The sequence below is a fragment of the Seriola aureovittata genome, chromosome 9 (assembly GCF_021018895.1).
Source record: "Seriola aureovittata isolate HTS-2021-v1 ecotype China chromosome 9, ASM2101889v1, whole genome shotgun sequence".
Lineage (NCBI taxonomy): Eukaryota > Metazoa > Chordata > Actinopteri > Carangiformes > Carangidae > Seriola > Seriola aureovittata.
Window position 1 is genome coordinate 18551740 of NC_079372.1, and position 26350 is coordinate 18578089.

At 40.3% G+C, this 26350-nt stretch overlaps 1 protein-coding gene across 1 annotated transcript; it reads left to right on the forward strand.

Annotated features, from left to right (window-relative positions):
• The first annotated feature begins 166 nt into the window (after positions 1–166).
• itchb (itchy E3 ubiquitin protein ligase b) lies at positions 167–24568 on the forward strand. Its single transcript, XM_056384911.1, has 24 exons — positions 167–319; positions 4434–4525; positions 5258–5399; positions 7534–7658; positions 9316–9450; positions 9800–9845; positions 9972–10153; positions 10532–10772; positions 11928–12023; positions 13119–13293; positions 13644–13713; positions 14902–14986; positions 15123–15251; positions 16481–16553; positions 17610–17681; positions 18181–18269; positions 18613–18772; positions 18895–19028; positions 19697–19837; positions 20004–20124; positions 20280–20384; positions 20847–20943; positions 21223–21295; positions 21636–24568. Exons 2-24 carry the CDS (start codon positions 4456–4458, stop codon positions 21733–21735), a joined length of 2661 nt encoding a protein of 886 aa, XP_056240886.1. The 5' UTR covers positions 167–319; positions 4434–4455; the 3' UTR covers positions 21736–24568.
• Positions 24569–26350: the final 1782 nt, after the last annotated feature.

Consider the following 26350-nt stretch of genomic DNA (forward strand, 5'->3'; position numbering starts at 1 on the left):
GTTGCAAGAGATTTCATTGATGAAAATTTCTGTTATGATTATTGACAGTACGAATTGCAGGCACCTTAAATGCGTCAGCATGTTTACTAACGGTTCATTGGTCCATCTCGCCCCAACTCTGGTCCAATCACAGCACGAGGTGGGAGTAGCGTGCGCCCCACCTTGTTTCGGTCACATGACGTGAGCTTACGAAGATGGTGGAAGTTTCTTCTTCCTTGAAGTGAAACCCCGACTGAAACCCAAACATCCTTCACACCGAGGGCTGGGAGTTCACAGCAGCTTTACCAGCTTGGTTTTCACAACCTCCCTTGGGATCCGGGTAAGTGATATAAGTCAGTTACTAGAGCTATCACCGGTGGTATTTGTTTTTTTTTCACAGCCGTTGGACTTTGGGATTTCCAGCCAGCCATGATGATGACATGAGCTAGTATGCTAGCGGTTAGCCGGGCTGGGATGGCAGCAGCAGGCTGTCAGAACTGACATTCAACACGTACTCAGCAAGTCGTGCCACCACTCCAATACTGTAAATACACATACTGTTTGACGGTAGTGCTGTTCGTCAGCTAATGAGGACAAACTGTTCCTTTGCTGTTCGGCTAACATAGCTAGCGTTAGCTCGTTATCCATTGCTAGTTGGATTAAATTATGTAATCTTTGCCAACGTTTGTTATCTTATTTTACCAGGAAGGGAATGTAGAGGGGTGATAATTACAAATAGGAGTGTCTTTGTCAATAATAATAGGACATGTTGACAGCTGGAATTAAACTGGTTAGAGTTGTTTTTACTGAGCTACGTGGAGAGGACAGTACGTCAAACTCCACTGAATATATGTTAGCTTGGTGCTGCTTACATACAACCCAAAATATGAAGCTTTTGGGAAACGCCAGGAGCCGCCCTTCAATACGACATAGTGCATTCTATATTAAACAGTAATAATTTAATCTAAAAATAAAATATAGAAGTACTGATTCTTCAGATGAGCCGAGGGAACCAGCTGTAAAACATAGTTTGCCAATTTAAGCTCAATAGTTGAATATCCAGTAGCTGTCAAACTATATTATTGAGATTATGAGGCTGTTTTTCCAGTGTTTCCCCTCACAGCAGCTGTTTTGACTGCATAGTTTTTTCTCCTTGGATAATTGCAGTTATGTGGGAGAAGCAGATAAGTGTCGAGGGAAATAGACAATGATTTGTTTTGTTACAGTTATTACTCATCCACAACTTGGCAAGTTTGATTGTGTGTGTTTGTGTCCTTGTCTGTCATTGTTGTTCACTACAGGCAGTGTCAACTGTTCAGTCATCTGGGGAGTGAACAGGGAGGACTGGCTGCTGCTTTTGTGTTCAGTTTTCTTTGCTGTTACATGAAAAATTAATACTATTAATTATCCATCACAATATATCCAACATGACTCCTGGCTTGAGTCATGTTTGATTTTCATTGGGAACAATACAACTTCAGCCTGTTGTTGATGTGGCGTGGACAAGTGTTAGAGATTTTGCTGATCTTAAGAGAGGTTATACAGAGCTCTACAGCCAAAGACATGGAGCAATTTACTGGCCTGTGGGTGATGTTCTATAGCTGGTTAGAATATTCAAGTCAAGGCAGGACATTTTAGAGTTTAATATTCAGCGAATACCCTCATCTACAAAACACGGTCAGCCTGCTCATGAGGCTGCAAAGTCAGCAGTTGCAATGAATTATTGACAGAGACTAAAGCAGTAGCCAAAGTGAAAGTTTACCCAGGAGCTCCTCACTTTCTCCTGCTCTGCCACGGGCATACTGGGCGAGATAGACTGAAGAACATGCATTATTCAATGACGCATCAGACCAAGATTCTAGGAAAGGTCACCGGAACTGATTTCCTTTTGTTAGTGTTTCTTTTTCCTTTCTCTGCCCCCTTGATTGACACATTTGTCAGTGATGCTGCTGAGTTGCGATTGGATTTTCGTAAGAGGACATTATATGAACAGTTTTTACATATTTAAAGTGGAAAATGATCTCCAAAACCAGGTCACGTTGTTGCCAGTGTTTCTTGTAATGATGTTTCCATTACAGCTTCATTGGAGTCAGTGAAAATGTTCCATTGATCTAAAACTGAAATCGTAAACATCAGGTCTTGGTGACAGGTTTCTTTTTAGAGCTGCCAGTTTACAATAATGTTTCTAGAATTGTACCAGGAACAATCCATCACAGAAGAAGCAAACATAAACATTTCTCCATAAGTTTCTTCTGCAGTGTTGAGCTTTGAATTTATACGTAGCAGCCAGGATTGTAAGCACTTCTCAGTGTTGACAATTTACTTGGTTAGCACACCATAGCAACCAATTCATGGTCCTTAATAGCATTTTACAAAGAGGCATGTAGGAAATCACTACCTGAGGTATACAATGCATTCACAAAGTGTTCAGATGCCTTCAGTTTTTTCACATTTTGTTATGGTGCAGCCTCATGCTAAAAATCATTTAAATTAATGTTTTCCCTAAATATTCAGACCCTTTACTATGACACTGTTTATACACCTTGATTAGAGTCCACCTGTGGTAAATTCAGCCGGTTGGACACGATTTGGAAAGGTACACACCTGTCTGCATGAGGTCTCCCAGCTGACAATGCAGATCAGAACAAAAAGATCACAGACAGGATTGAGTCGAGGCACAGATCTGGACAAGGCTACAAACAATTTTCGGCTGCATTGGAGGGTCCCAACAGCACAGTGGCCTCCATAATTTTTTTTTTTTTTTAGTATATTTTTTGGGCTTTTAATGCCTTTATTTGATAGTATAGTGGAGAGAGACAGGAAACAGGGAGGCAGAGAGGGGGAATGACATGCAGCGAAAGGCCGTCCGATGCGGGATTCGAACCGGGGCCAACTGCAGCGAGGACTGTAGCCTCTACACATGGGGTGCCTGCTTAGACCACTACGCTACACGACGCCCCACCTCCATAATTCTTGAATGGAAGAAGTTTGGAACAACCAGGACTTTTCCCGGAGCTGATGGTCACTCTGGCTGAGCTCCAGAGATCCTGTGTGGAAATTGAAGAAACTTCCAGAGGGACAAATCATCACTGCAGCACTCCACCGATCTGGGCTTTATGGCAGAGTTTCCAGACAGAAGCCTCTCCTAACTAAAAGACACATGAAAGCTGCTTGGGAGTTTGCACCTAAAGGACTGAGGAAAAAGATTCTCTGACGAAACCAAGATTGAACTGTTTGGCTTTAGCTCTTAGTGTCATACCCACGAAGACTCAAGGCTGTCATCACTACCCAATGTGCTTCAAGTAACTACTGAGTAAAGTGTCTGTACACTTCTGTCAATTTCAATTTTTCCTTTTTTAATAAATTTGCAAGAATTCTGTTCTGTCTTTGTCGTTATGGGATATGGAGTGTTGGTTGATGAGGGAGAAAAATGAATGTAAGGGGGTCTGAATACTTTCTGAAAGCACTGTAAGTATAAAGGAAAACGTGATAGGCTGTGACCCTGGACATTGTAATCATGTATACCTACATAACAATACACAGATGTTTAGAAATCCAAGTTAAAAAGCAGTTGAAGTTGTTTAGAACAGCGCCTCAGGATAACCTGAATGCATTGTCATTGACAGTTGTGCGGCTCCTTGTGTGCCTCTGTTTGCAGTCAGCTGTATGAGGCCGTCAGACACAGGTTGTATTGTGCAGTCAGTTTTAAAGTGACCTGGTTTGACCTTCGTCTTTTATTACCTTCCATGACGGTGCAGTCTGTGTGTTTCACAAGACAGTCTGACGGGTAACTCTTAACAGAGTTACAAGCTTGTTTGACTTCAGGTTCATTGTTATATATTGTGAGCATACAGTCAGTCTGTTCTGCTGTTGCAAGTTTGAATGCAAATTTTTTAACAGCTGATGTGATGCTGTTTAGTATTCAGGATATATTCCAGGAAGGGAACATAACCTCTCCTTCATTTAAAGCACACACTCCAGATGGCCTTTATTACATTACATGACATTATATTCATCTGGCTGATGCTTTTGTCCAAAGCGATTTACAGTAAGTGCATTTTACCTCTGACGGAAAAAGAATTAGATGTCATCAAAACTTGTATATGCAGTATTATAATACCTCACATGCCTGTGGGCTACATGGGTTATTATGGAGGCTCAGTGAGCTGTGTTTAAAAACCAGATTGAGACTAGTTAATTTACTGTCTTTCTTGCTTTTCTTGTTCTGTGAATACAGACAGGAAAACACAGCTTAATTTTGGGGTTTAAACCTGGTTCATGCTTCAAGCGGAAACAGATAAAAGTGTTTAATAAGTGTTGTATTTTTTTTTTTTTGCCTGTAATTTTTGCATGTCTTTTCATATTATGAGCTACATATACTGTACGTGATCTCATGTTTACGCTTTAGGAAACTGATTTGTCATCACTAATGATGTGTTGTGTCTGTGCTGCAGGCTTTTATCCCAGCCCTATGTCATGGCCAGTGGAGTCACCAAGCCGGGCACTTCCAATGGTTACCCTATGAAGGCACAGCTGCAAATCATTGGTGAGTCTTCAGTCTTTATCAAAGTGGACCAAGGTTCAAATGAAAATATCAGGTTCAGTTCTTTTATATTTCCACGTTGTTGTTTTTTTTCCCACACAGGACATTTTGACGTGTCACAGTAAGAAAAGCACAGGTGTAAATAATAAAATGACAGACGGCTAAATTCCATTTAGGTGCTTCGGTCTCAGAGTCCTGGTGTTGTTCATGCCGGCTCGCTGTCAGTCACCGTCACGGCTCACGGGGACACTTCAATAGAACAGATGCATTTTTAATATTATTAGAAACAGCTGTGCTTTTTTTTTACTATAGCAAGTCAATATGTCTGTTGTGAAAAAAGTTTTGAGAACTTTGAACTCTGCCTGGTCTTCGTTGCCTTGTGTGTTTAATTATGTAGTTATGTCCATCGATGATTACGTGGTCTAGATAATGGAAATTAGGGGTAAATCCTGAATTATCATACGTTTGCTGCAAAGAATATTTTAATAGTCACAAGAGGTAAATTTTTAAGTGGTAAACGCACTGCTTCTCTAGCCAGACAAAAGTTAGCATGCTTGTAATTTATATCTTTTAAATCCTGGTTACATTGCAGTCATGTCATGCCACACACAGTATTTCCCCGTTCCTAAATTACTGTTACTGTTGTCTTCCTTCTGCTGATCACATCTTTCTTTGTCTTCTTCTGGCACCACTGTGGCTGACTGTCCGCTACGCCGTCTCTTCTTCCTGTTTCAGTGCTCTCAGCAAAACTGAAAGAGAACAAGAAAAACTGGTTCGGTCCCAGTCCTTATGTGGAAGTGACAGTCGAGGGCCAGTCCAAGAAAACAGAGAAATGCAACAACACGCACAGCCCCAAATGGAAGCAGCCGCTCACTGTGTGAGTCAAAGTCTTTCCACGATTACCAGACCCAAATATCGTTTGATCATATTTGTGATAATCAGAATTCAATCACTGGGATAGGGCACAGAGTGAATGCCACTGTTTGCACATTCAGAGAAAACATCTAAGAGTCAGTTTACTCAGCTATGAGAGCCACCTTACCCTAATTATTCGTCTTAATATGGCGCCTCCTTAAAAGTCTGCGCATCAGCCGAGAAGACCTCAAGTTGACTCACTTCACTTTTCTTTACCTGCCTCAGTGTACACAGAGCAATACAGGAGCGACACTGTGGCAGGAGACCAAGTGATAAAATTCTCAAACCACAAAACTAACTGTGATGGCAGCAGAGACGGAGACATGTGACTGGAGAGCAGCAGAACGTGGACTGCATGACTTGTTTCTGTTGGCCACTCTGATTCTCTCAGCTCCGGTGTCCAGCTGACAGCTCTGTCAGCAGCCCGGCTGGAGAGACGCTCTGTGGCGTGCTAGAATTTCATAACTGAGCTACGACCAAGACGCCAACTTTCTATGACTGTGTTCGAATCTTACGTTTTCATATCCCACACGATGAACAAAGATGTTAAAAACATGAAGGTGTAAAGAGGATACATCAGTAATAAAAAAAACAAAATTATGGAAAGCAAAAAGTATCAACTAACAAACCAGATTCTAGCATAGATTTTTATGCGTGTACAGATTGTGGTTAAAGTTTTACTTCTAAGTGATTTTTGAGGAAGTCTTAGCACTTTGCTCTTTTTGTTCAAGTCCTGTCACAGCACATGTTGAACTGCAGACTGCAAAGGCATCTAAAACCAATGTGCCTTGGTGATTAGCCGTTACTGATGTAGTACAAGAAATATTGAAGGTACTTCAAATTTCTTGAAGCTTGTAAAGAAAACATACAAAAGCACACAGCAGTCAGTGCCTGCGCCGCTGAGTGAAGAGAGTACAACTACCATTGTTCAAATTCCCCAGAGTTAAACAGATGAATGAAAACACTGTAGCAATTTGGGCTTTGGTTTTGAGGACGAAACATATGGTAAAAAACAACTGCTGACTGCACATCATCATAGTTTCCTCAGAAAGCTGTCCAGGCCTTGAGGAGTTTCTCATAAGCTTGTGAAAAAAGAAAAATAGTTCCTTAAAATTGCTGGTGTAAGATATGATCTTGATCAAGATGTTTTTTTTTCCTGCAGCAGAGTTGGTTCTGAATGAGTCACCAGCTCTTTGGGTTTGGGAAGGATTTTCTCTCCACTTGAGGGTAATGGTGTGTGAACAGTTTAAAGAGAAGATACGCTATCTCCATGTGGTTTTAATTGGCTGCGCTGATATGTAGAATGCCACACGGCGGTGAGAGAGTGCGTCCGGTTCATTTACAGGAATCCTGTTTCCACACGTATACTGGACATTTAGTGCACTCACACCTCTCGACTTCCCGCGGTCCAACATATTCACACATCAGATGTCCTCTTAATTTTAGCCTGTCCAGGATCTTCTGCTGTGCACTGCGACCTTCTTAATATAGAGTTCTCCTACAGTTTCTCTTGTACCCATGGGGGTAGTTATTATATAACAAGTGTTTACTATGGGATGTAACCGGACCTGAGCCCATGTGTCCACAAATGTCTTTTCCTGGGGGGCGCTGAGGGAACTAGCTAAACAACTGTCATAGTGATGGTTTCAGACACTCGTTGTCCCTGAATAGCTTATGAACTTCATTGTCTATGAGTTGCTTTCACCACAAAACAAAGACTTTATTTTGCTCACACAGACACAGTGGTTTCACTTCTTTACCAGCTAAATAAGTTTTTTTTATTACAACCTCCAAACAGCTAGCAATAATGTGAATTAACAGTATTTATTGGTTAAGACGGTGATATCCCATGTGTGGAATTACTTACTCTTGTTATTGTCTTTAATGCCAGTTCCTTTCATTTAGACTGAATGCTTGTAAATTTAGATGGAAATGTCAGGAAGGAGCTGCAAGAAGCTGCTGAGCTTAAAAATTGTGATCAATAAAATGTTGGTGAAGACCCTGGTAGTGAGTCCCCCTGCTTCCTCTGTGGACAAAAGCAAGGCATCGCTCTGTCTTTCAATCAAAAGTACAAATGTGTCTGTTTGTTTCATCAGGATTGTGACTCCATTCAGCAAACTGTCGTTTCGCGTGTGGAGCCACCAGACCCTGAAGTCCGACGTGTTGCTAGGCATGGCCATGCTGGACATCAGCGACACGCTCAAGTCTAATGACATGAAAAGTGAGTATATGATGCACGTACACACAAAGCAGTTCTAGATGGTCTTTTTTCTTTTCTGCTCCACTTTTCTACAACAATACGAGCAAAGTCCCCTCACAATGTCCTGTTTGTGCGTCTTTGCTGAAAAACTTTTACCGTTCCCACACATCGCAGATGACATTCATTCATTGTGTATTTCAGAGTGATTTGGTTAACTGCAGTCTGCAGTGTGGGTAGAAACATGCAAACATTCCTCTTGCATCTTTATGTTATTAAGATGTGTCTTTGATATATAATTCAGGTAGATCAGACCCTGGTCTGGTTCAGAGCTGGGGTTCCATGTGAGACTCACAATTTAGGCTGAAAATCTATGTTGTCCAACATGATTTTTACTTTGTGTATGGAGTCTAAAAAAAAAGCTAACATTGCTTTTTTTTCTTTTTTTAATGACATCTAGCTTTGCTTTTTCGTGCAGTGTGAGGTGTATTTGTTCGGTTGTCCTGTTGATGATCCTTTGTCTGTTCAGCAGTTCTGGCTGTTCCTGCCACAGCAGCTGTTTTTGTTTTATTTACTTCAAACAGCTGCTAGAAATGTAAAATGCATCACTTCCTACACAACAGAGGTTTCGGTAAAGACCTATTTTCTTGTGATAAAGGTTGATATAACTGTGTTACAGCAGTCAAGTAAAATGTGGACATTAAAAAAAGGTTTTAATTAACCAGTTTGAGGCAGATGACTCACTTACTTATGCCTGACACTCTCCCTCTGGGAGTATAGACTGTCGACGAGGGACCTCCAGAGTTCTGGGTCATTAGCTTTCTTTTCTGTCTGATACCAGGTGTATCCCAGCTTCCTGATGTCTTTCTGCAGATCCCATCGCCAGGTGTTCTTTGGCCGGCCTCTTTTCCTCTTCCCTTGAGGCTCTTGATCCCTTTTTAAAAAATCAGGCAGCCCTAAAATACAGAAAGTATTTCAAAGCAGTTACAGATGCAGCTTATCAGGCGTGTTCAGAATAAAGAATAAATCAGTGACGTGCTCTACTTTACATTTTAGAAGGAGATTTTTTGTTTTGTTTTGTTTTTTTTGTCATCCCCTTTTGCCCTGGTAGATTTTTGTGCTGTTTATCTTTGGTTTGTTTCTCATAAAGACTCAATTCAGCCCCTTGCTTGGTCATTTTTTACACATGGACCCTGTCCAGCAATGCTAATGATGGTGAACTCTGGGTATGATTCACATGTCGAGAGCTGTTTGATGTTCCATGTTTCCAGAACAGGAAAAGTACACACCGATTCCCACAACTTTGTAATTTAAATTACTTGTAATTTGAACATGTTTTATGTTTGTTATAAATGAGCCCCTCATTACTACAGCAAGAACAAACATTCAGCCTGAGCAGGAACAGCAGATCTAACAGTGTTCTCCTGTTCCTCTCATTTATTGAGAACATTTGTTGTAATTTAAATGGTTATGTCTCTTTTCACTGAGTGAAGTGAAGAACTGGTGTGGTGCGTTTAGAGGAAAATTACTTTATGTTGCTGATTTGACTTTGATGAAATGTGAAGGGACAGTGCATCTCGTCACTGAGTGATATGACTGCATCATTAATATCGGGAAATGTGTTTCAGTTGTCGTTGTTTTTACTCTAACCGTGTTGTATTTTTTTGTCGTCTGAACGTAGTCTCTGAGGTGGTGCAGACCTTACAGCTGTGTGCAGACAGAGACCAGTCAGATGTGGTGGGAGATCTGTCTGTCTGCCTGGACGGCATGACCGTCGACCCGGAGATGTTCGCCATGGCCAAGGCTGACCATCACAGTGAGTCACAGAAGCTGAAGAGAGTTTAAGTCAAAAGCATGCAGGCCTGTTCAATTTTATTTCATTACATCTGTAAAAGATACAGTTGGTGGAAGCAACAGGAAATGAGCACATTTATAAATGGTTTCCATCCTCGAAGTATGAAATCTTAGTTTAAAGGTGTGAGATAATTAAGCAAAACATTTGTGTTTACTGTCCAGATATCTAGGTTATGTTTTCTGTTTTTTGTCAGCAGGGTTTAGTACAGTCACATTAGATAGAACATGTTTTTGTTTGTTAGACTGGTTGTGTTTTGTGTGAATAGAAACTCCTTTATTCTGCTTCCTTTATCCTGTGTTTTTTATTTCAGGTACATCAAACGGGGAATCACAACCTAATGGGGATCATGCCATAAAGTACAGTGCCTTTTCATTTTCAGTCGAGTTTTGCTAGTGTCACATTTCTAGTTTCTGTTTTTTTTTTTTTTTGTTGTTGTTTTTTTTCCTGCTTTATTTACCCCCGTCCACCCTCGCTCCTCACAGGCAGAGTCGAGACAGCTCTCCAGCTGTGGATGGTGCAGAGCACAAGTCTTCTCCCAGTGGCCGGAGGTCAGCGAACAGCACAGGGTCTCCCTTGGTGTCATCGGGGAGCTTGAAGCCTCTCCGGCCACCCAGGCCCTCCAGACCTCCTCCTCCAACCCCCCGCAGACCCACCTCTTCACCAGGTAAGATATTTAATGAAGGAAGGTCCCGTGCTGGTCTGTCCTAGACACAAATATTATTAATATAAGTGCTTTTTCTCTTACGCTTACACTTACTTTGTCACAATCTAATTAATGTCAAAAATTCACCCTGAAGCTAAGTTGGGAATTGGGCCAACACTCTGAATGACATTGTTTGTACAGGCGGTTTACTTAAACGCGAGACATATTCACATGCTGAGAAACAGCACAAATAATAATTAGGCCTTACTGTGTCATTGTTACGTCTTTAATTAAATCTGCTGTTGTTTCTTTGCCAACTCAAGTTCCGAAACCCGTCCGCCTTGATAGATTTAAACTGAATTGTCTATGTGGGATTGTCCCGTCCCGGTCTTTCATCAGCGTCCTCCAGCAACGGCTCTGCACCAGCTGACGGCAGTGATGCTCAGTCAGGTTCTGATACACCAGTGCGAACACCGGCCTCAGGACCCTCATCAACCCCAGACTCAAGTCCGTCGGCAGGCTCAGACAGGAACTCCACGCCGGCCTCGGGCTCTGGAGCTGCAGCGACCAGACAGCCGACCATCACCCCTGTAGTCACTCCCAGGGTCCCCGCTGTCAACACCGGGCCGCTGCCCCTCGGGTTAGCTCCCATTTCGTTATTGCTATCATTGGTATCAAGTGCTGATGGTACAGTGCAGTAGATGGAGTAGCTGCTGTTCACTGTTCCTGTCACTAATACCCAAGCCAAACAGCTGTTAATATGTGTTGCTGCTTAGTATAATAAAAATTGAGAGGAATGGAACAAAGACAAAAAACACTTCATCACAGAGAGTTCATGAAGAAAGAAATTGGATTTATCACTCAGAGGAGGATTAGTATGGAGGATGTTACAGGAAAAGAAATAAAGCATTTTCTCAATTTCATATTTTAATAGGCGTTAAAAATAGGAAATTGTAAAAAGAATTTATAAATGAAAGATTTAAAAATGTATTTACAAGAACAGCATAAAACACTCATTAAGTAAACCGTTTAGAAATTAATTCTTTAATTCATGAATGAATAATCCTCCATAGATTAGTGTGTCGCAAAGAAATTTGGTTTTCTTTCAGCAAAACATAGTCAATCAGACTTTGGGATAACATTTACTCCGGCTCGATAAGAAAACAGCATTAGTGAAGTTTAGCATTTATTCATTCCTGAAGCCATATATGAGTAAATGAAAGTGTGTGTCTATCAAGGACGTGCGAGTGTGAGGACAGCAATGTGTTGTTAGGATTAGTTAAGATTTCATATCAAGGCAAAAGCAAGAAAAAAAGATCCGCACACTGTGCTATTAGCTCCCAGAAAGCAGCAACGTTTGAACCTGCAAAGATCTTTACTGAAATCCATAATAAGATGAAAAAAGAAAACACACACACAACATCATTATTAAAGGAAAGGGTGACGTGTTACTTGTTCATCTGTAGAAAACAACACGGATGTGTTATAACATTAATTACATCTGTTTTACATTTATACTGGGGTTGTAATTAAAACACCCCATTATCGTCACTATCTATTTCTCTTGTCTGTCTCTTCGGCTTGTGACTGTAATTCCTTTTTCTGCTTTTATAGTGTCATCATTGTGGCAACGTCGTGACCTTCACTGGCTATTTGCTGCTTTTTTTTCTCTTTTTTTTTTGCAGTAGGATGACTCATATCTTCATAGCTATTTTAAATCTATACAGAACCTTAATGGCTGAAGTCGTGCACCATTACCCGCTGTCCTGAAGTTTACTGTCGATGTTTTATCTAGGTGGGAGCAGAGGGTGGATCCGAACGGCAGGGTGTATTTTGTCGATCACGTGGAAAAGAGAACAACGTGGGAACGCCCCGAACCTTTGCCCCCTGGGTAAAAAGTCCCTCTCATTTGATCTTTCTCTTCTCAGATACAGAGAGCAGTAGACTAGTTTTTCTTTCTTACAGGTTTATCAGTTGTAATACTAGAAGTAGATCAAATAGAACTGCCTCTACTCAAAAGATATGCTGGACAAAGACAGAACTGCACTGAAACAGTAACCACTTCAAGGTGAACCTGTGGTGTTTTGACCATTAATGGGTTCCCATTTTGTTTGTACACACTCTACTGGCACCCGCACAGGGACAAACGTGTATGTCCATGTGCTTGTTGATGATGGTATCATGTTGCAGTTTGTGGCAGTAAAGTGCCAAGAAATGTAGCAGTGCACCAATAAAAGGCAGGGATGAAGACGACTGTTGGCCGGTAAACATGGATCAAGTGCAGGTGTCGATAAAATAAAAAATAAAGAACTGGCTTGCAGTGAAGACCAGTGCACTTTAGTTGGCGAATGACATAGTTTGAGTGAAGACAGGCCTCTGCTGCTGCAACTATACAAAGGAATCTTGCTCTGCAAATTCCTGCTGTAAACAGGTTGTTACTTAAAAAAAAAAAAAAAAAAAAAAAGAAAGAAAAAGAATGAAGATTAATCTAAGCTCATTGTTATTGCACAGGCAGGTTGCCAGCGTGTCTGTTGTTAAGTCGGTCTTTTCAGATTATACATAGGACTGAGGTGTAAAACCTGCACACTGTGTCGACTGCAGGTCACCGAAGCCTCCGGATGTTTCTCTTTGATTTTTTGGCTGAACTGTCTCATGTGTAATTTGCTGAGAGCAGCATGTGGCTCGTTTGCTGTGCCTCCTTCATTTACCACATTGATATTTCACTTTATTCTTTGATGCATTTGCTCATCCAGTCTTTTTCCACATCCCCTGTTTGAACTGATAGGGCAGAGTGATGTGGACCCAATGGATCATGTCCACCTCAGAAACGTATTTTAATCCTCGTTCTTCTTCTTTTCTGCCTCTTTCCAAAACTTTATTGACATGGCTGGTGATCATTTTTGATATCAAGTTGTCAATTTCAATTTAAAATCTATGTGATAAATGAATTGGTCTCAATGGCTTCCCTCATTTCGTTTGTCTTTAGCTGGGAGCGTCGCGTCGACCAGATGGGGCGTGTCTACTTCGTCGACCACATCACGCGAACCACCACGTGGCAGCGCCCCACAATGGAGACGGTGCGTAACTACGAGCAGTGGCAGCACCAGCGCAGCCAGCTGCAGGGCGCCATGCAACAGTTCAACCAGCGGTTCATATTCGGGGTGAGACTTCCTCTTTGTAAAGTGATACCACACTGGTGATGTGGGCGTTAATAGACTGGAATATGGTAACTTCTATGTGCAATGGCTTTTTGGTTTTCCTGTGTGGGACGAAACAGATATGTGTCACCTCCGTGTTTTTCTGAGTTCTTCCCCTAATGCTGATATTTCAACATGTTTACTGGTATCTGCGCTCACTGTAACCCGTTAATAGGCAGATCAAGGTTATATTTCAGTTGGAAGTATTTGTACTGTCTGCTGTAACCTGTTCATGTTTTTTGATTATTGCAGTTTATGACTCTCAAACAACCATATTTTATTCATACACACTTCTCTGCTTATCTGCTCCGTAGCTACAAGACCAGGTCTCAGCCACTCAGAATAAGGAGTTTGATCCTCTGGGGCCTCTGCCACATGGATGGGGTAAGATTCAGATCATGAAGGCTTTTCCGTTTAAATACACGCATACATCTGAGACATCAATGAGACACATTTAGCTCGCCAGCGCTTGGATTTTATTCAACAATAATAATGTGTGTCAAAAATGCTCCACATTACTTTTCTTATCAGGGTTTTGCTCGAGAAGTTTGTTGTTTGTTTAAGATGTGTAGCTTTCAACAATGACTTCAAGCGACTGTGTAATTTATAGCTGTAGCTGAATTCCTATTTGATGAGGCAGTCCACTTGGCCGGTGGTGCTTTCGTAATCATGAACATGCACACATAAACTACTTACTTCCACGTCATGTACAAGATGGTTAAATACTTGAATACTGTGCAGATCAGAAATTGTGTGTGTGTGTGTGTGTGTGTGTGTGTGTGTGTGTGTGTGTGTGTGTGTGTGTGTGTGTGTGTGTGTGTGTGTGTGTGTGTGTGTGTGTGTGTGTGTGTGTGTGTGTGTGTGTGTGTGTGTGTGTGTGTGTGTGTGTGTGTGTGTGTGTGTGTGTGTGTGTGTGTGTGTGTGTGTGTGTGTGTGTGTGTGTGTGTGTGTGTGTGTGTGTGTGTGTGGGCTCTGTTTTGTGTTTCTCCCAGTGCAGCAAAAACAACCAAATGCTTCATAGTTTGTTGCTTTTCCCGGATTTTGACCAAACAATTCTGCAGATTTGTTGCTTTTATTTCAGGATCTGTGGACTAATCTGATTATTACTCAATTTCATTATACTGGACCTTGATCTACCTCAGGGAGCGCGTGCTATCAGCAGCATACCTGCTTGTGTCTGAGCAGATCTCTTGTCTTACAGCTCCATTAATATACAGTGGAACATCTGATGTTTGCTACGGGACTTATTTGCATTGTTGAATGTTTGTTAAACTGTAGGTGTATGCATGAGTGCTTCTCTTTGTTTATGACCAACACCTTTGCTTGGCATACAAAAAATATACCACAAAAACAACTGAATCTTCATACAGAAAAGGAATGAATTTGTATGGAGGCTTAAGGACATAGATTAAGGCCACTATGGTCTGTGGTAAATGACATAATCACTCTAAACCTCCAATATCTCAAAAGTATTAAGTTAGAGGGCTTAAAGGTTTTACTGTTGTCTAGTGGTCAGCCTGAATTGCCTCTGTTTTGCATCAGGTTTAATATAATTGTTATTATGTCTTTCAGAGAAGAGAACGGACACCAATGGCAGAGTTTATTTCGTACATCACCCTACACGGTCTACGCAGTGGGAGGACCCACGGACACAGGGGTGAGTGTGCATACTCCTCTGCTGTCACTTCAGATAACATGCGTATCAGATGAAAATGTAAATGCACTGTGCTTGTATTTGATATAATATAATGATCCATCACTGAATATTGATCCACTCAGTTTTTTTTTTTTAGGTTGCTCAATGAGAAGCCGCTCCCGGAGGGCTGGGAGATGAGGTTCACAGTAGATGGTATTCCCTACTTCGTGGACCACAACAGGAGAACCACCACCTACATCGACCCTCGCACTGGAAAGTCCTCACTGTATGTCCTCCACCATATTGATTTCCTCTTACTCAAAATCTTCAGACTTTTAAGAATCGCATAAATCACATTATTTTGTTCCTAAAAAGAGGCTTCAGGTCATCTGTGATCTTTGACTCTGGGTAATGACCAACTGGAGTCACCTTTGCCTTGTATGTTTTTGTTTTCTTTGCTTTAGAACAAGGCCTTTAAGTATTTAACCTTTGTGACTCAAAACTGACTCATTTGAGTGTTTCTATAAACATAAACACGCTTCCTGTTTCCCAAAGACTTTCTGAGAAATAAGGAAATCACCCACAGGCTGAAGCACATGAATCAGGGGAAGTTAACTTTGAAAAAGTTAAATTACAACAGTCTGTCGCTAGAAAAAACTGAGACGATTGAATGAACTTAATGAATCGTGGGTGGTGAGTGGCAGTAAAACACACACATATACAAGCAGCTCCTTTGTAACTATCACACCTTGGATACATATTGCCCGGAGCAATAACAGTTTGGCTTTAGTCTTTCTAGCATTTCTACATACCAGAAATGAACAAGTCAAGAGAAAACCACAGTCATAATGTTAAATATGAACTCTTTAAGTGAACTAATAAAGCTGGTATTATGACTTGATGCTGATAGGTATCTATTTTTCAGTTTAGCTAGGATTTGACAGTGACATTATTTAATATATAAACCCCTTCTCTCTGTTGTACCAGGCCGTTTGTTCCTGACTCATTGTCTCTGAAATCCCCCTCTATTTTTAGAGCTTGTGATGCTTTATCCTGATATGATAAATGGGTCACCGAGCCTCTTTCATTCTGACATTCTCACCCGTGTAGCACCTCGGCTGACTCATGATAATAACCTGTGAGCGTAACTCGAAAGTAATTACTTGGTTCGGTTACAGTGGGGGAAAAACCAGTTTGGTGAATGTTTACAAGAATGTGACACACGCACGCGCATATGTGCATATATGTCAAAGACTTGTGTACCATAATACTTTTTGGAATTACATCAGATCTGGTGGAAAACTAAACTTCAAAATAAGATCATTTAATTGTCTCTGAGAGAATATTTGTCTTAATGGCAGCAGCAGCAACACGAAAGTCATCGGCACACGGGAACAGCAACAAATATCAGCTTCAGTAACACATAAATAAACAAAACAAAAACATGTTAAAGTAATAATTAATATGCTTTAAAATACTGAAACATAGTAAGAGTCTGTTCTTCTTTCTTCACAGTGAAAATGGGCCACAGATCACGTACGTTCGAGACTTCAAAGCCAAAGTACAGTACTTCAGATTCTGGTGCCAGGTAAGGGTCAAAGTATATCAGTGTGCGCTGGTTACTTATTCTTAAAGCGCATGGTTCTTTTCTAGCTGCATCAGGCGTACCGCTTCAATTCACACCCTGTTTATTGGATATTATATGTAAGGGATCAGCAATCGGCTGCCACTGGAGAACTGCAGCGGGTCATTTCACTGATTGACACTCCTTCAACCACAAAGCAAGAGGCCCGTTAAAATGAATATCTGCAGTCTTGGCACACAATTGTCCAATCCACTCACATTATGGCGCCTGTATACTCTTGCCATAACATCAATCTTGCAAATTCTTTTCATATACCGTGCCAGATGGATCCAATAGACTGTACTTATCAATGTTGAGTCCTATCATACTGTGTGATAAACAGCTGATGAATCATAGAGCTTTTATGCAAACAGAAAGATGCAACAGAGACACCTGGTGTGAGTCTGAGCTGCACTTGTCTTTTGGAAATGCAGCTAAACTATTACAAACAAGATTTGGCTGCTGACGTTTCTATCCACTGAGCTGAAAAATCTCAAAAGATTTTAAAACTCATCATAGATAAGTGTGTGTTTGAGTTCCTGACTTACACTCGTCCTCCAGTGTATTCTGTATCATTTCATGTCATGCGCTCTTCACGATATATGGTCACCATTTTTTTATTTTAGATTTCACCAGCGTGAATAGGCATTGAGTTCAGTCAGCGAGGATCAGAACAGTTTACAGTTAATTATTAACACATTAGATAATCTTTTATAAAATGTAATTGGCTTTTATACAACACATTCACTTTAAATACATTTGTTAAAGGCAAAATTATAAAAGATTTCACTTCTTATGAGCAGATTTTTCAGGACAGGATGAATCACGTCGATATATCATCACGCAGCAGCAAAAGCATGTAGCATATTATACCCATAGACTTAATCACGTCTGCGATTTATACAAGTAATGTTGTGAGTCTTTCGTAGCAGCTGTTAACTGCGTCCTGAATGAAATCATGTCAGAACTGAAAGCACATTTCACGTTTTAACTGCTTCGGGCATTTTCCCTTTTCTCCAGCAACTGTCAATGCCTCAACACATCAAGATCACCGTGTCCAGAAAAACCCTGTTTGAGGACTCGTTTCAGCAGGTAAGGTGACCCGCCCCGAGCCCTAGCCCCAACCCGAGCCCCACCCCCAGCCACACAGTTCAGGAAGACGTGCTTTTACTCCCAGCCTGGTGCTTGGTCTGCTATTCAGAAAATGTGCCTCACTTACTCTGCCTCTGGCTAAAGTGATGTTTTCTAGGTCATTACTTTTTTCTGCTGCACTCAAAAATCTGTGTAATTACCACCTTAAACAAATCAACAAAAAAAATCTTAAATGAAGCAAGTTTAAGGTCTTAAAAGTGTTTTAACTTCAGTTAATGGAGACTTTATTTAAAACGGGATGTCTCAATTTAAGTAGTGATAAAGGCACGTATCATTTCTTTTGACCTTATCGATGAAGTTATTTACTTTCGCTGCTCAGTATAAAATGTTTTTAATCTTTTAAGAGCTGCAGCACTGTTTCACAAAATTAACTAAGATGCTGTTGTGTAATGTAGTGATTCCACCACCAACGTGTCAACCTGCATTGTCTCTGTTTTAGATAATGAGCTTCAATGCTCAAGATTTGCGAAGGAGACTCTGGATCATCTTCCCTGGAGAGGAGGGTCTTGATTATGGAGGCGTCGCCAGGTAAGTTAAAAAATGACTGAATGTAAATGGTTATAAATGCCTGGTTCATTATAGTTGTTTATTGTAGTTTTTGCTTCTAGAATCATTGGTTTTATTTGTCTTTATCACAACTTCTACAGCTGAAGGCTCCTTTGAATATTTTATGGAGGATGATTTTTCTTTTTGTAACATGGTTTCTCTGAAATCTGCTCTGACTTTGGCTCACACCTGGACTGTTTTCTGTCTTTATACTGGCAGTGTCTTTAAAGAATTAGAGGAATTTGCCCCACTGCTCCCTACTCTTTAATATGTTAGGTATCCAGCTGGCTACGTCTTTTCATTCCTGTTGTCTCCTCTTCTCCAGGGAGTGGTTCTTCCTGTTGTCCCATGAGGTCTTGAACCCCATGTACTGCCTGTTTGAATATGCCGGTAAAGATAACTACTGTCTCCAGATCAATCCCGCCTCCTACATCAACCCCGACCACCTCAAGTATTTCAAGTTCATAGGACGCTTCATTGCCATGGTTGGTCATTATTATCACACACGCTGTAATTTTCCTTAGCGTGACAAGAAAGATCAGTGTAAGAATAGTTTCTAGCGTTTTGTGTTTTCGACAATTAAACAGCCTTTGTTTCTGCCCTTCAGGCTCTTTTCCATGGCAAGTTCATCGACACTGGTTTCTCGCTGCCGTTTTACAAGCGCATCCTGAACAAGCCGCTGGCCCTCAAAGACCTGGAGTCAATAGATCCTGAGTTTTACAATTCACTCATATGGATCAAGTGAGTAAACAGAGCCACGTTGGAAGGATGTTTGACAGATGTGGTAATATAATACACGTGTTTAAGTTGGTGTTCACCTCCTGTATTTCATTCATGGATTGAAAAGTGAAATGGAACTCAGTAAGTTTCAGACACAGCTCTAGTTCATAAATGTGCTAATTGTATTGCTGGCATGAGCGGATGATGTGATTTCGTGATGTCTCACTGTAGCTCAAAATGTAAAACCTGGTTTAAGTCTCGAGCCTGAGTCTTAAGTCTGAAGTCTGCAGAGTGGTCCAGACTTTACAACAACAGGGCTAGTCATAGAGAGTTCACTTGCTGGAATTTCAGAAGCAGAGAGACAGACTAAATTATCTTAGTTTATCGAAGTATCACATTGCATTTTAAGGAAAAACGACCACACAGCAAATATCTGCACATTCAACGAGCGAAGCAACACGAGACGAGACTCGCCGGGATCCATTCTCACTCACATTTGTTTTATTGTTATCAACAATGTATCATTCATCCAGAACACAGGGACCCGCTGTATAAACCCGAAACTATCTGTATGTGCACGATGTCAAAACACCATGTCACCCATTCATTTGAGTACAGGGATGTAATATGGATATAACAGGAGCAACAGAGAGGGGAATAGTGGTGTAACTGTCTGCGCTGCTCTGTAGGGATAACAACATCGAGGAGTGTGGCCTGGAGATGTTCTTCTCTGTTGACAAAGAGATCCTGGGGGAAATCACCACCCATGAGCTGAAGCCAGGAGGAGGAGACATCCAAGTCACCGAGGAGAACAAGGAGGAGTACATCCGGTGGGTTTTACTAGATACAGTTTTACAGCATTTTGATTTCAATACACAGTTTCCACGTTTTCTACGGTTAGAATTTAGTTTCCTTGAAAATGAAGCACACGGAGAAACTCAGTATTACTGCACTTTGAGTTGTAACATCTGCATACGCATGGTCGCACTTCCGCAGGCTGGTCGCAGAGTGGAGGCTGTCTAGAGGGGTGGAGGAGCAGACGCAGGCTTTCTTTGAAGGCTTCAACGAGGTCCTCCCTCAGCAGTACCTGCAGTACTTTGACGCCAAAGAGCTGGAGGTATGAATGAATCCAGAAACTCTACCATTCAAGTGATACATGATGCGCTATGGGATGCACTAAAGAGGACCACCTGTCTGACATCTGTAACGGCTTTCCTAGATCAATTAAAATGACACGTATAAAACATGTAAATATGTTGTGTCCTGTTACAGGTAATGCTGTGTGGTATGCAGGAGATTGACCTCGCAGACTGGCAGAGAAACACAATCTACAGACACTATGCTCGCAGCAGCAAACAGATCATCTGGTTCTGGCAGGTCAGTGTGCAGCAGAAGTAGTGACCTGTTTATCAATTTAAACTCTTTTTTACTTTAATATAGATTCTGTATATTCTGGATCTAAGGAGTATAGGTCAGTGACTTTGGTGGAAAGATGACAATTTGATAAGTTTACTTATGTGAGCCTTAGTTATATTATGTTAATGTTTAGTTTCATAATTATCAGTGCCTGTATTTACATAGGATTTTGTTCTCATTTTTGAGCGGGATAATGTTCTGATATTGTTCTGATTAAATAGTAAGCCAGTCGGCAGGTAGGTGGTAGCACAGGTGTTGGAACTGAGATTTAAATGTGCGGTGCTGCAGCTTCAGATACAGAGAAGCTCAGGTTTATACTTTGTGGTTCCTTTTACAAAAATCCCAAGAAAATACAACACATGTTTTTCTAAAAGTAGGCTTTGGTGTATTTGTGTGCACACTAACTTGCCACTTCTCCTGCAGTTCATAAAGGAGATGGACAATGAGAAGAGGATGAGGCTGCTGCAGTTTGTCACCGGTACCTGTCGCCTGCCTGTAGGAGGCTTCGCTGACCTTATGGGTAATAATTTCAGAAAAATAAGTTGGCATTTAATTGTAAATGCAGATGAAATATGCATCTAAACTTAGCGTCTGGATAAAGCTCTCTTCGGTTTTTATTTTGTGTAAACCTGTTCTTCTTCTGTTTAAGTTGTACTCAAAGTAGCACATTGCTACACATGTTTTTGAGATTGTAAAGCCAGGCATCGCCGTTTGTTTCTTTTACGTGTCTTACTGATCATGATGTGTTAAATTAACCGTGATCGTTCAAGCTCCTACTGACCTGCGCTTCACTTTACAGGAAGTAATGGTCCGCAGAAGTTCTGTATCGAGAAGGTGGGAAAAGAAAACTGGCTTCCCAGAAGTCACACGTGGTGAGTTCATGACTGACTGCTGCAGAATCCACCGCAGATTGACTGTGTGGATCAAAACCTTAAAATTGACATGGTCACTTAAAAAACTTACTAAGCCTGTTTGTAGCAGTTTATTGAAGAAAGTTGTAATATTTCCTGGTGTAGTTTAGTGTGTTTTTGTTGTGGTGAGTCGAGCGACAAGAATAGATCTTTTAACCACAAGGATTAATAGGGAGAAAAGTCGTTTGATTTGTTTGATGCTCATATTCTGTTGTTTGTAAAGGAGGTCTTTGAATAAACACCAAAGAAGAAGAAGTCCAATGTCAAGCTGAAATCTGTTTTTTTTTCATGTTCCTCCCAGCTTTAACAGACTGGACTTGCCGCCCTACAAGAGCTACGAGCAGCTGAAGGAGAAGCTGATGTTTGCCATCGAGGAGACAGAAGGCTTCGGGCAGGAGTGAGAGAAACAGGAGAAGTTTAATACTGGGTGCAGGAGTCTGAAGGAAGAAAAGACCACCAGTGTTTCAAATCAGGGAGCCTCTTCAGAATAGGAGGGTGTTTTTGTTTGTTTGTGCTCGTGGGTGCGTGCATGCACCTGTACAGTACTTCTATGGGTGCATGTTGTTGCAAAGGAGCTGGGATTTGAGAGCTGGCGTCTGCTGTGCACACTGCGCTCGCAGCACACGCCTCTCCATGCCTGATCGGTACGTGAAAATTTTGTATTCTTTTAAACCAAAACAAAGAAGCTGCTCCTGTCTCTCAGAATGTGCGCAAAATTATGCATGGGAATCCCTGAAAACTCACCCCTCAGCGACGTCATCTGTTTTAACGGGACTGCAGTAGTTTTTCTTCCCAACATGTGATCATGTTAACGGCATGCTTCGGGGTGGAGCCGTGGAGCTACAGTCAAAATCTCATAACCAGAAAGGTCCGACAGTAAAGTTGGAACCAACCTGCTTCTTATTAAGTTGCTCTGCACTAAAGCGTTAGATTTTAAATGCCAGATTGTGAGGGTGCGCTTGTTTTAAAACAGGGTTATGTTTTCACCAAAAAAAAAAGAAAAGGGAAAAAAAAGCAAACTTTGTTGCTCTGAGATTGTTTTCCCCTTTAGGAAGAGTTTGTCGTCATCCTCATTAATGTCATCTCCCATCATACCTTAAATCTCTCACATTTTTCCCCATGATTTAAGTGGATCTTTTTGAGCAGTAATAGTAGAAAAAAGGAGCTCCCCTAAATTAACTCTTAAATAACAGACAGTGTTAGTGCGTCACAGGTTTGGTAGATGCGTTTAATCTAAGTAACAAGACAGAGACAGGTTTGTGTTCCTGGATCTGTAGTGTTTGATCTGTGAATGACTTCATGATTGTGCATAACCTCCATTATTTATAGTGGTGGAGAAATGTGGAAGACTTGAGGAGAACTTAACCTGACCCTAGTTTTATAGGGCCTGAGACTGTAGCGGGTGGGACGTCTTAGATTAGAGTATTCTGGGAGAATTTTATAGATTATTCATCTTAATATCAGATCCAGACATTTTTTACACCTTCCTTCTGTTAATTAGTGGGGTGGTCTTGATGGATGGACGATGAAGAAAGTATTTTAAGATAGTGTATGTGTGCGTGCGTGTGTGCGTGCGTGTGTGTATTCAAGATGTACTCAACATAATGTATCAGAACATTAAAAACCTTTAAAAATATGAGTAAAAAAAAAAAAACCCATCTAATTTAAGTCAAACCAAATCAAATTTTGATTCTAAAAGAAACTTCATTCACATGTAGCATTTGAAAGATGGTGATAGAGTTGCTTCCTTATTTACCTCTTCTCTTGCCCCAAATCAAAACACAAAATGAATTGGGGGAAAAATAAATACAATTTTAGTGAATTTTAAAAAAACAAAAAAAAAACAGAAAGATGCTATTAAAACTTTTTTGTCTTCCATTTTAGACTTGAAGGAACATTTTACCTCTTGAGTATTTTCACTTCATGACAGTCAGAAATCCTCTCACGTCATTTGCTTCACAATTAACGTCTGACACTCGTGTGAAACAATTCATATGCTTTCATTTTTGAAGATTGTGTTTTAAAGATATGACTTTAGGAAAAAGAAAAAAAAAAAAAAAAGATTGTGGACTGTTGATGATGGATCCCAAGAACAGAAACCTTCAAATGCTTTTACCGACCATGGAGTCCAACATTGAGCGTGTACAGAAACAGTCTTTATAATATAACTGTGAATACTTGTTTGGTTTGGTTTGGCTGAAGTTACACAGCATCTGCTCAACAGTAACAGATGATTAATCTTATTTATCTGTATGGAGAAAAAAAAAACACCAGATAGTGTGGTTGCTCGTTTTGGATTGTCCTTTTGAATTATTTATTTAAACACACCGAAAAGACAAAAGTTTGGTTACTGATGAACAATGGATTCACAGCACTTTTTTTTTTTTTAAAAAGATAAATGTCCCTCCACCTTCTCCCGCAGCATGTGGAGGCTCCAGTCTGGGTTAGTAAATCTAGGCTCTTTTGTTTCCACATGCGTGGTGAGGTGGTGCTTGTCATCAGCCTTCAGGCAGCCTTATTCCCACCCTCAGGCATCAGGTGTCCTTTTCAGCGACCTGACGCCAGCAGAGATGATCGACCACGCAGGTTTTTAAGGATCAGATTAATTTTTCTTGACTCTGGGCTTCTGCTGTGGAGAAGGAACCAGACCCAGAGGAGTTTGAAGTTTTGAAGTTCTTATGAAGAAACTGCACCAGTGAGGAAAAGCTATGAGACTCGAGCCGATGACACGTGTTACGCCCCCTTTCGATGGCTGACTGTGACTTCACCTGGGATAACAAATACTGAGACAAAGTCGGTGTAATATAACGAATGTAACATGATGAATAGTTGATTGGTGAAGTGGCCTATTTACATTTTCTTGCCTCAGATTGTTACCCCTTAATGCAGAGTGTCATTTTAATCTCGTTCTGGGTCGATCACATAATAAAAACCCCGGGTACATAGTAGTTAAGCGAATATGTAAATATCATAATTCACTACTCTTATTTTTTGTTTTGTTTTGTTTGTGTTTGTTCTCCAGAATCCTCCATGTACAACTAAACCACTGTCACTCTCCTGTACATGAAAACAAGTTGTAAATGGTGTCAATAACAAATTTTCTTTTGTAAAAGAATGGTTTTAATAAGAGGTTTACGGTAACACTATATTTTCTTTTCCCTGTTTAATTTCAGATGTACATGAAAGATGTGTAATATAGAAATTGTCACCTTAATAAATTAAATAAAAAATTTGCGTGTTTGTGTCTTGGATCATTTTGTGTATTGTACAAAATCAATTGTAATTAAGCATTTAAAATTTCCGAATGTGATACAGAATAAATGACTGTTTAATGTTATAGATCCAAAGCCTCATACAAAGACTCGGTGTCACCTAAAGCTTTATGAAAATGTATGAAATATGGAATAAGATTTTGAAGCATTGATTATAATAGTATAAATATAACATAATATTCATAATTTTGGAGGAATAAAATGACATCAATATGTAAATACTCAAATAAATATAGAAATATGTAAAACAACATAAAATCTGAAGTGGATGCATGAATGAAGCTACATTTCTACTTTTTTAATTTCTGCTTTTCACAATTATTTATTTCTGTGTCTGTATATGAGTGAGGGAAGTGGTGCTAACTTCACTGTGAAGCAGGACTGCTGCTAACAGGCTCAGTTATTTTGCCTTGTTAGTGTTATCATGAAGTAAGTATTCTTTTTACCAATAAATACAATAATAATAAAGTTTTTAAGAGAATCTTAAATTCTCACAGACTTGTCTGGAGAGAACTGTTATGTAGGTGTCATCTTCTGTTTACAATTGTGAATCATTCTTTGACATAAACAGTAAACATGTCATTTACTGTAATTATCATTAATAGAGGTGATGCTATGAACGTTTTTGAAATAATTCTCAAATAATATAACACAATTAGGTTCTACAATGTATTATCAGTTTTTATATATCGCTGAACTTGGGTTGCTCCCAGTACGTAGTCTCAGATATTTAGGATATCAATTACTGTGATTTAATACTTCAGTAGAAACTGATCACACGCAACAGTAAAAGTGTCAGAGGGTGAAATTTGACTGAAAATGCAGAAACATTTATATATAATGTTCAGTATTTACTGAATCTGTTTGAGAAGTGTTGGTTTATTTTAATGGTCATTGAGGAGGCTGTAATTGTTATGTTTAAGTGTACTGGAATATACTGAGAAGTGTTCCTAATATTAAGTCAAATATAATTCCTATAAATGGTGTGGACAAAATATTAGGAACACCTCTCAGTATAGGGTTAGTTTATATACAGTGGTGTCCAAAAGCCTGTGACCACTTTCCCATGTAGCCACATGTTGCTCCATAGCAGCTCTAGCGTCGCTCAGTTTGATTTACAAAGGAGAATAAAAGGAGCCATTAAAAACACTGAATCGAGCTCAGCAGGGTATCGTCGTCGTGTCTCACCTATTTCTCCTACTGAATATTAGGAGAAAAAAATAAGAGAAACAGCATTTCAACCGAAATAGAAAATAAAGTGAAGCTGAAATGAGAATCACGGTTTCTTTCAAATTTTCACTTTGAAAGCCCTCACAGAGTTCACCACCGTTATTAGAGCTGTAGAAAGCTGAGATACAGCTGACCTCGGTGCTGTTGACCAGTCTGAACCAGAACGTCACCGGTTCATGTCGTTGGATCACAGCAAGTTTGACTTCTTCACCTGACTGGACCTCTTACTGAGGCTGTACAGAATTAAAGCTGTTATTGAGGAAGTTAATCACTAGCCTGGTTTCCATTGCAGTTTTGTAAAAAATAGAAGCGATTTTGTAGGAAAACACAATTGCAAATGGTCTATGTTTCCATTGACTGATGTTATGCAGATAAAGCTGAGTTTTCTCCTGTTGCAATATCATTCCAATTAAACGCATTTCCAGCAGACTGCCTATCAGTTAGAACTGGCTCCATGGGGCATGATACGGCTCCACTAAACTGCAGAACAAGTGTTTCCATTTCAAATTAGCAA

Bases quoted from the DNA above. Each gene is read 5' to 3' on its own strand.
- itchb (XM_056384911.1), top strand. From the start codon at position 4,456: ATGGCCAGTGGAGTCACCAAGCCGGGCACTTCCAATGGTTACCCTATG. The intron at 17,682-18,180 runs GTAAGGTGACCC...TCTCTGTTTTAG, and splicing joins TTGAGGACTCGTTTCAGCAG to ATAATGAGCTTCAATGCTCA. The intron at 18,270-18,612 runs GTAAGTTAAAAA...CCTCTTCTCCAG, and splicing joins GATTATGGAGGCGTCGCCAG to GGAGTGGTTCTTCCTGTTGT.